The sequence below is a fragment of the Apis dorsata genome, unplaced genomic scaffold (genome assembly GCF_000469605.1).
Source record: "Apis dorsata unplaced genomic scaffold, Apis dorsata 1.3 scaffold_77, whole genome shotgun sequence".
NCBI lineage: Eukaryota > Metazoa > Arthropoda > Insecta > Hymenoptera > Apidae > Apis > Apis dorsata.
This window is the reverse complement of record NW_006263375.1, coordinates 798,444-809,297: the sequence shown is the minus strand read 5'-3', so window position 1 is coordinate 809,297 and position 10,854 is coordinate 798,444. Positions and strand designations below refer to the sequence as shown.

Below are 10,854 nucleotides of genomic sequence, written 5' to 3'. Positions count from 1 at the left end.
TACATACATATATATAAATATGTATTATACATACATATATATATATATATATATATATATATTTATTTATTTATTTATTTATTTATTTATTATAATGGAAAAATAATATTAAAAACATGTATTTTATTATTTTGTAAGTTTCGTATAAATGGTGTATTTTATTATTTACACTTCTTTTGCACAAAAAATATTATTGTTTTTATTCGAATTTTATAATAATTAATCATATATCTTATCTAACATAAAAATATACAGTCATGTTCTTTTTGATACACGTCAAAGTGCAAAATATATGAATATTTTTCGAAAATGAATATAAGGTACGTGTAATATTTATTTATCTATATTGTATTCCAACTAAATTGGAACTTTATAATTATGTAATATTGTTTATTTTTTTTAAAGTAAAATGTAATAAATTATTAGTAACTTAAAATAATATTGCTTATTTAGTAATTATTCTATAGTAGTCTATAGATTTGATATTTCGGATAAAAAATCCTCGTCAATTGGTAAATTTTCATGTAGCAAAACCATATTAACATTTAAACTATCACCAAATTCATCATCTATATATAAATCTTCGATTGTATTGTCTGGAATATCCTGTAATAATATAAAGGTAAAAATATTTATTAATTTATTCATACTTTTTTATTAATTAACAAAACATATATATATAAGCATTTAATGAAATGCTTACCCCTCTGCGTATAGGTAATTTTCCTAAAGCTGAATTGTTAATTGTTCTCAATTGGCTCAATGTTGCTGGTAAGGAACGCCGCCTTGGTAAAGTACTTTGATAACATGTTTTGCAATTTTTATTGTTTGGAGTGTCATTTATGAACATTAAATCAAAGTTTGTTATAATAGATTTTGGTTCATTTTCCTTAATTTTCAATTTAGTATCATAATTGTTCTGAAATATTCCATTTTGTACTTCTAAAGATTTAGCATTATCCTCAATAATAATTATTTCATCATTTGAAGATTCAATCTTTTCTTTTTTCGATATTGTATCATTATACGAATTGTTAAATTCATTCGATACTTCGGCAATACATTCGCAAACAAAATTTCTGCTACATGTTGTATTGTACGAACGAGTGCATGTTTCAATACTGGCAATACTAACATCAATGTTATTATTAGGTTTTTTTTGTGTTTCATCATTAATTATTGCGTTATCTATATTAGATTCATTAAACAAAAATGTTTCGTTTTTCGTTATTGATCGTTCAATATTTTTAATTTCTTCATTGTCGTCGTTAACTTGTAAGTCATATAGATTTTCGAAAATATATTTATTATCTTGATTATTGTCCCCTGTTACTTCAAAATCTTGGTAGGATCTAAATGTAGGAGATTGACATAATTCGTTTGTATTTGGTGTAATGGAACGAACAATTTTTGTAGCTCTGTCTAAAGCGTCTTTTAAGATTTGCAAAGGTTCATTTTGACTAGGTGTTATAGAATTATTCATATTTTCTGATACTTGTGTAAATCCTTCCTGGCTGGTTTCTGTTTCAGTTGCTAATTTTATAATAAAGATTATATATATAGTTTTATAATAAAGATTAATTGTTACATTAAAGATAAAAAAATATTAAAATATTATAGAATAGAACAATTTCTCTAGAATAATTAAGCAGTAGCAATAGTTTTCTGCTATCTTAAAATAAAAAAGTTAAAAAAGTATTTTAATTTTATTATATATATATATTAATGTATTACCTTCCGTTTTACTTTTTATGACATAAGTATTATCGCTATTAATAGATATCGATTCTGTTGTTTGATTTTTGGTCACAGTTTCAACAGAGACAGTATCGCTTTCATCTGTCTGTTGTGCAAGATAGCGCGGCTATAATAAAATTAATATAATAAAGTTCATTACGATAATTTTTTCTATCTTAAAAAAATCTTAAAAAATAAAATAACATAAATTCTTACGGATTCATCAGCACAAATTCTTCTCATTTTGGATAAACAAATTAATTTTTCTTTTCTCCACAAAGAAGTTTCGAAAAAGCTTTGAGGATCGGAATTTAATATTTGTGGTTGTATTATTGCATCTTTAATGCTTTCAGGTGTATGTAAATAGGGAATCTATAATGTTATATTAGAATATAATAGATTTTAGATTGATTATTAAAGCATGTTTCATGTTTTAAAAAAAATCATACCTTACGATATGATTGAAACGTTGATTTTAAATAAGACGAATCATACTGATTGGGAGACTTATTGCATTTTGGCTCTATACTAGTTCTATGACTAGCTGGTTTATGTGGTTCGTAATCCTTGCTTTTTATTTCGGTGAATATCTTATCTCTAATGGTTGGGCCTAATTATAAAAAAATTAAAAAAAATATCATAGATTTTTTTATCATTTTTATCATGTATTTATGTAAAATAGTATACTGATAATATAATAAAAGAAAAAAATTCATACATACTTATATCTGTAGATACAGGTGATGAATCACTCCCATAGAAAAAATGTTCCCTTTTGCTCGCTAATACTTTTTTTAATTGTTTCAAATTAGTTCTTGCATCTTTGAAGGATTCATCATCCGTGGATTCTAACAATGGCGATGAATACATAGATGTTGTTCTTGATTCTGCCATTTCCTGTGGTGCTTTGACTTTTTTATATGTACTATTCCATGGTTGTAAGATTTGCTTTGCATTAGATTCTTCTTCATTTTGAATGATATCCGGTATTTTTTTAGTATAAGTCGGATAGTCAATTTTTTTACAATTATTGTGTAAATTGTTGAAAATATTCGTATTTTTTTTTATATCGTTTCTGGCATTGCCTTTAATATCGTCAACAAAAAAATCCATTTCTTCATCGTGAGGTTCTTGGTTTAAAGTTTGTTTGGACATTGATTTTTTCAAATGCAAATGTTGTTTTGTCGGAGAGTCCGCATTTTTTGAGGAATAAGATAATTGTTTGGTTGAGAGGCTTCTGAATAATTTCGAATTTTTATTTTTTAAAATAGGAGATTTCTTTTGTAAGATGTAAGTTTTTTGTAAGATCTCATTATTGTTATTATTCATATACTGATCGATATATACTGGTTCTACATTCTCGTATTGCAGCTAAAATATTATATTATTATTATAATTTTTTTTATAAAAATGATGTTAAAAGAGAATCTAAATTTTTTTAAAAATTAAAAATTAAACAAAAAATTTAGTTCTATTAATATATTTAATAAAGTATTTAGCATTTATTTGAAAGATATATAAAGAATTTAATATTTTATTGAAGTCTAAATCTAAACATTTTTACGATTAAAATAATATACCTCTAACTTTTGAAGAAATCTACGCATTCTATTCATATCCAATGTCCTTTTATTAATATCTAATTGCAATCCAGCTTCTAATAAATTATACAATAACGGTGGAAAATTATACAAATCCATAATAACACCACGTTTCCAATGTACATATTGTCTTTCAACATCTGCCTTATTATATCCATTCCAAGGTACATGCACTATTCATCAGATTAAAAATCAATATCTTTTTATTAAAAATTAATAATTTTAAAGAATAGATAAACATATATATACTATTATAGACTATATTTATAGACTATACATATAGGATATATTATATATAAAGTCTGAAATTAGTTGTATTTAGAAACAAATAGAAAATTAGAAAATTTTTTCAATTGTAAATTCCAAAAAAATTTTTAAATATTTTGCATATTTATAATAGTAGATGAAATTTTTTTCATCGTACGAAATAAAATGTTGAAAATCAAGCAGCTGTTGAAACTATTTAATAGCAAATAAAATCTCAACAAATGTGATTTCCTTTCCTTATCGGTTCTAAACCAGTTTTATATCGAAAGGTTGGCGGTATTTCTAGTTGAAAAGTTAATCTCGTAATCGTTCAGGTTCAGGTGAAGAAATCCACGCGTATGAAATTCCTCGAATACTCAAATTTCATTCAAGATTATTATAAGTATGATTAAAATGCATCGAGAAATTTGATAAATAAGATAAATTTCAAGAAAGATCAAGAATAAGATCTATTTAATTTGATTAAATACTTACTTGTACACATTTCCCAAATTAATAAAGCCAATCCATAGACATCGCTCTCCTTATATGGTTCGTAACCATGAAAAAGTTCTGGCGCTTGCCAGCGGAAAACTTCGGCACGTAAACGTTCTTCGTATTCTCTTTTTGGTTTTGGCTGTAGTTGAATTACAAAATAAAAAATAATCAAAAAAACATTGTAAAATATTTAAAACATTAGATAACAGATTTTAGAGTGATAATATTTATTTTTATTGTAGTATTGTTGTAATATTTATCTTTTATCTTTTCTATGATTCAATAATATATTACATCTGTTATATTAAAATATCTTCTATTTCATATATATTGCAATACATAAATATTGCAATATTAAATATGTTTGCGAAAAAACTCAAACATAAAAATTGGTGTGAAAGCAAATGGTAGATTGCAAAAAATTCACAGAATTTATCTAAATCTTCGCGCATATATAGGTCACACTAATTCCCATCATTCTAATCTTTTATAAACAATAGGAAAAATTTTTTAATAATTTATAAAAAAAAAGAATTATATGACGAAAAATAGAAGATAAGATTTTAATGAAAAGCTATTAATAATTAAATATATAGATATTTACCTGGATTTTTTAAAATAATTAATAACTTGACAAAAACATTTTTCGAACGAATAATCTTTTGATTATTTTTATTAAAGAAAAAAATATTTGTGTAAGATAAAAATTTTGCATTTCAAAAAATATAAAGTTATGCATTATAAAGTTGATGAAAATAATAGTAGATATGTTTATGTGTGTTTAATTTGATCATCCATTCAAAAATAGCGTACACGACAAATTTAGTTATCTATACTATCTATGATTTACGTGAATTTCCATGCTTCAGTCGTTCAATATAATTAAGAATGTCACGGTACGATGATTTTATTCAAAAATGAACATTTTGTGGGAAGCAACGCTGACAATTTCCTGCCACGAAATACTGTTAGGTGTGCCGCCAATGAAAAAATGGATATGATGCTACATTGACTTAATTTTAACTATTTATACTTTACATTATAATTACGAGATTTTATGTGAATCGTTGATGAAAATATTAAATACAGATTTCGAATTGTAAAACATCATTAATTTTTTCACAGAAATTTCGACAGAAATATACTTATGTAATGTGTGAATTATTTTCCATAAATTCTCGATTTATAGATAGTAGTATAATAATCAGTTCATTTAATTTTCAATAGTGAAATCAACTTTCAACATATTATTTCTTACCTTTATTGTTCTTTATGATTAGACTTTTCCTTTCATTAATAATAACTTAATAATTTATTTAATGAAGAATAATTATTCACTGATTTCGTGAAAGTTGTTTCACATTAAAATAATAATATAATTGCAAAATAATAATATACCCATATTTTTGTTTATAAATATTTTGCATTATTTTCAAGAAAATAGAAAAGAATTATGTTTTGAAATATTTTTTATTTATGATTTTATTTTATTCTTAGATTTTATTTTAACTGATAAAATATCATAAATATATAATATTTATTGAGATGATAAGCAAAAAATAAAGTTTTAAAAACATAATATCATTAAAAAATGTTGAATTCAATGTTATAACGAAATTTAAGATATTTCATACATTATAACGACTAAATATATTCACTTACATTGTTGATGTGCATGGCCAGTTCCCATCCACCTAGTTTTATGATACCATTAGAAGCCAGATAGACGCAATGCGAACTGATGGCAGTATGCACATACCCGCGCATGTGAGAATGTCTTAAAGCATCGGATAGTCTTCCCCCGCATTTTGCAATACCTTGCATGGATATTCGTTCACCCTGATCGTGCATATAATGATAGAGGGTACAATCAACAGATTCAAAAATAGAGACTAAACCATGATCGTCAGTAAAGGTGGTGGCCATTAATAATAGCACGTTAGGGTGTCGAATTTCCCTGAACAAAAACATAAGTACTATATACAGATAATTGTTAATAAAATAAATTATGAAAAAATAAAATTTTAAAAATAATATGTATAAATTTAATTTTTTTTTATATTATTATTATTTTCAAAAATTACTATTAGATAACAATTTATTTTTTAATTTTTTTTATTAATTTAATATCAATAAAATTCCATTATTTTATACGATATTAATCGGTACATACGAAAGTATATCTAAATCTGCTTTCACAGCATCTTTGCATTCCGGATGTGAATGCCTCTTCAGTGAAACTCGAGTATTTTGCCATTCGGCAAAAATTAACTCGAGATATCGATCTTCTGTGCCGGCTATCCATCCAATTTCAAAAATTTCAGGAGCTGCTATATGTGGTACACCTGGTATAAATGATTTTAATTCTTGTGATTTCCATTTATTATCGCATTTATTGTTATTATTTTTCGATGAAAGATCGGCTCTTAATTTATCAGGACTATTCGATGTCTCAATCTCCACGTCATTGGAAGATCGTCTTCGATCTATGAAAGCTTGTAGAGCATTACGATAAGACTCGCTAAAATCAGAAATGAAAATATTGTAAGTAATATTTAAATATTTATATTTTCATCAATATATAATTTTATATTCAATAACTACTTTGATCTATTAAACTTATTTAATTTTATTAAATTATTATATTTCTTAGTTTATAAATCATATAAATAAGTTAATTGAGAAATGTTAATTTTCATTTGAGAGAATCAAATGAATTATTTGACTTATATTTACTTGATTTTCCAATTTTATATATATTTTCCAATTTTATTAGTACTTTAACCTACATTTTATATTATAAATCACACTTATATATTATATATTGTTAATTAATATTATACAAAATATTTGTATTAACTTTTGTGCACATTCACAAATTGAGAACCTTTTCAAATTTACACTACTTTCAACATAAAACGAAAATTTCACATATGACAAAGGATAAAACGAAAAACAATTGATATTCTTATAAGATAACATTACGCAGTACCAAAGTGTAATCGATATATGTAAATAGAAAATCAGAATAATAATAATAATGTAGTGTAAAAACTAGAAAACATTGCAATCTTAATCGAAGAATAAAATATGATAAGGCATTGATCAGAACTATAGCGGATGCTGTCAGTTTGAATTTTCTTCACAATGTATATATACGATATAGGTTAAGAGTTTATTGTTTTCGTACGAAAAGTATAACACTTACTTGACAGTATGTCTGCGATTGTATTTCATTCCTTGTCTGTTCTTCACACCATCTGTCATTTTTAAAATGAAAATAATCGAACTCTGTTCTATGTCCACTTAATACGTCCCTTAAAATTATTTCTATGGTGGCACTACCGGTATGGTGGTAACGCGTGTATCTATTAGATCGAATTATCGATCTTATATCGATAAAAATATTAACTGACATTTGCCATTGGTCATGCTTGAATTTCTCGAATTATGATTGGTACATTGCGAATTTGAATTTTTAAGAAGTGGTTATAACGTTGTTGTGATTGACGAGTCAGTTTCTCAATGTAAAATAAGTGAAATTTTTAAAAATATGTCAAAGTGTTTGATAAGTAAGCAACATTTGTTATAATTAAATAGTATTTGAATGAATTTTGGATTTTTGCATGAATATAAAAAAGAATATAATATAAATTTTAAAATCCTAACCAATAATAACTCTTATCGATCAATTGGTTGCAGTAATACATAATTTTTCATCGAACATGACAATAATTATTTTTTTGTTTAGTTGTGAAGTTTAACATCATCGCAATAAAATTCGATCTAATACTTTTGAGAGAAAAAAATAGAAGTATTATAATGCCTTTGGATTGCTATACGTGCAACAGCATATGGTGAGTACTCATTTTATTGAATAAAAACTTGTTTTACGAGTGTCACATGTTTGTATTATCTTAGAATGTGTAATGAAGTTGTCATATGTTCCTATTATTTAATAATATACATGAAAAATTTATACTAATAAGTATATTTTACGTTGTAATTTACATTATAGTTTAATTAACCTTTGCAATTTGTGTAAAATTAGATAATTTTAGGGAAATATCAAATGTAATAACTTACTTATTCAGGCCATACTGCTTTTGTGTTAAATTCCATCCATTTCGATCTCGTATGGTATCTCTGAAAAAATATTTAGTACATTCATGTCATTGAATTCATAATAATTGAAAAAAAAGTTAAAAAGCGAACAATTTGGTACAATTTCAATTTATTCGATCGATAAGTAAAGAAAAATATCGATATTTCTAATATCTGTAGTTATTTTCGAAGAAAATAGATATTAAATTATTATAAGTGATATATAATAATATTATTGATATAATAATAAGATTCTTTAGAGAAAAAATAATAATTAGATACATCAGTTTTATTTGGTTATGATCCAAAGAACTAGGGAGGTTAGTAGAACGATTCGACTAGGAAAAAACGAAGCATCGCGGAAAGTGAATAGTCTATGTCTGTTCTTCACTTGCGAAATTCCAGATTCTATGAACTTGTTTATACTTTCTCCGATTCCTTTTTCATGGATCGTAGAGCAACGACACTACCGACATGATTATTCTTTTCCTATTTTGTATTTCTTCCTGTGTTTGTTTTTTTCATCAACAGTTGATTTTATACATCAACTGTAACGTAATCGCATGGTAATTTAAAATGAATGATTCATGATTTAGACAGATAAAATGATTTATCGAAAGATAAAATTAATAGTATTAGAATTTACTAGAATCCTCCTATTCTTTATTTAATAAATATATTTACAATTTCAATTCAAAGATTTTATTTAGGAAATTTAATAACTTATTACAAAAATTTTGTCTTTTATCTAAAAATGTATTATTTGAAATTAGTTTTTTAAAAAATAAATTGCAGAGAAAATAAATGTACTTACAATTGAAGAAATGAAGCGTAAACGGCAATTTCTTCAATTGAATTTAAAGTATTAGGCAGAGTTTCGTTAAAGAATCTCTGCAACCAATTGCCAGAACAATCAATTAAACTCTGCGTAATGGTTATACCGATGGTTGAAATTGATCCTAATAGTACTGGATTGTTTTTGTTTTGTAAATGTTTACGCTAATTAACTTTTATTTAATTCCATTGAAATAATATTTTTTATAAATAATATTTTATATTATTACAATATTAAATCTAACGAGAATATTTTTAGTTATAAATTGCACGTTCAATTATAAAACAAATTTAATTTCATGTTATAATTAATTTTAAATTTATATTTAAATTTAAAATATAATTAAATATAAATTTAATTAAATTGAAAAAAAATTAATTCATTTCTTTAATTTGAAATTTAAATAATATATAATAAAATTAAATTAAACGATGTATAAAGTGTATTGAAATCACATACTTTACAGTAATAATGTAAAATATTTTGTTGATGCTATCTCTTGTAAGTTCTATCTCGGTTAAGCCGATACCGACTATCGACGAACACAGGACGAAATATAATTAAGACTTTCCAATTCATACTCGAAGAAGACCGATATATTTTATCTTGTAGCTGATATAAGAATTTTATATTCTTTGAAATTCAATATAAGAATATATAGTAACAACGTACACGATTTATAGTAGAATAATCAATTTTTATTTCTATTTCTATGCCGGTGAAATCAGGAAGATAATGATAATAGCCGTAATGATAATGCAATCTGATAAACTGTAATCTACTAACGGGTGCGAATGCTAATAGTGCAAAAGTAGTACACTTCCGCGATTCAATTCATTTGAATATATTCACTTAATTAATGTTAAATACCAGCGTGGATTCGTTAAGAAGAATATCAAAATATTAGCAAGAGGCTGATGGTTTGTTTGATGATCACTTGATTTCATAATAATCTTCGTTGGAATTGAGAAAAGGATACTAAATGAAAAAAATTTCACAATCCATAGACACATAATTATAATCGTAGAATTTTAAAAATGAATTTCGTGGGATAAAAAACATCATGCAGTAGAAAATATGTGCTAGATACATATTTTGTTCACATGAGATCCAGATCAATCAGGATAAAATAAGAAAATCAAATGTAAATACTATATCCTATGGCCGCATTTCACATTTCTTGTACTAGTAAACTAGATATAAACTATATAACTATATACTATAAACTAGTTATAATTTTTCTTCAATTATAAGTAGTTCACTAATAATATTATAATGTTTAATTATAAAATTATTATATACATGTTATATATATATAATGATTAATTACAAGATAATATTAATTAATAAAATTGATTTAAAAATCTTTTCTTTTTTTTTTTAGTTAAAAATTAAATTAAAAAATCTTAAAAATAACAATTTAAATGTATAACATTACTTTTAGATTTAATTTACTACGTATAAGAGATTCAAATGGAAAGTAGAGAAATTTCATAAATATTTATTATCAACTTATGCAACTTAGGACATTAAACAAAATTTAAATAATGCATTAAAAATAATATCGAGTAATAGAGGAATAAATGAGTAATCAGTTTCATTCTTTACCTCTTGTTAAAATATAAATTTTGTTACATAATTATTATTTTGTATTTAAAAAAATCTAATACAATATGATTTCTTGAAGTATCTTACATGATAATTAACGGGAATGGGAAACAAGATATTTTAACTTTGCTCTTTAAATTAATATTGTAGAGGTTTCTATGCAATCCCCGTTGATACCACGACATAATTAATATTAACAGAGAAAACAGAATACAGTATATTACA

The 10,854-nt window shown here is 24.4% G+C and overlaps 1 protein-coding gene across 3 annotated transcripts in view; it reads right to left on the bottom strand.

Moving 5' to 3' along the window:
- Positions 1-121: 121 nt before the first annotated feature.
- LOC102673638 overlaps positions 122-10,854 on the bottom strand; it is a 17,676-nt gene continuing 6,943 nt past the window's right edge. The window contains exons 2-13 of one of the 3 annotated variants that reach the window (XM_006610755.1): positions 8,169-8,228; positions 7,291-7,342; positions 6,256-6,603; positions 5,745-6,039; positions 4,080-4,221; positions 3,318-3,511; positions 2,460-3,108; positions 2,187-2,347; positions 1,954-2,109; positions 1,735-1,864; positions 704-1,533; positions 122-606 (exon numbers count right to left, since the gene is read on the bottom strand). In XM_006610755.1, coding sequence (XP_006610818.1) covers positions 472-606; positions 704-1,533; positions 1,735-1,864; positions 1,954-2,109; positions 2,187-2,347; positions 2,460-3,108; positions 3,318-3,511; positions 4,080-4,221; positions 5,745-6,039; positions 6,256-6,603; positions 7,291-7,319 — 3,069 coding nt within the window. In that variant the 5' untranslated portion in view covers positions 7,320-7,342; positions 8,169-8,228 and the 3' untranslated portion in view covers positions 122-471. The remainder of the gene's footprint in view (positions 607-703; positions 1,534-1,734; positions 1,865-1,953; positions 2,110-2,186; positions 2,348-2,459; positions 3,109-3,317; positions 3,512-4,079; positions 4,222-5,744; positions 6,040-6,255; positions 6,604-7,290; positions 7,343-8,168; positions 8,229-10,854) is intronic. The other 2 variants (XM_006610752.2, XM_006610753.2) reach the window with 2 other exon arrangements.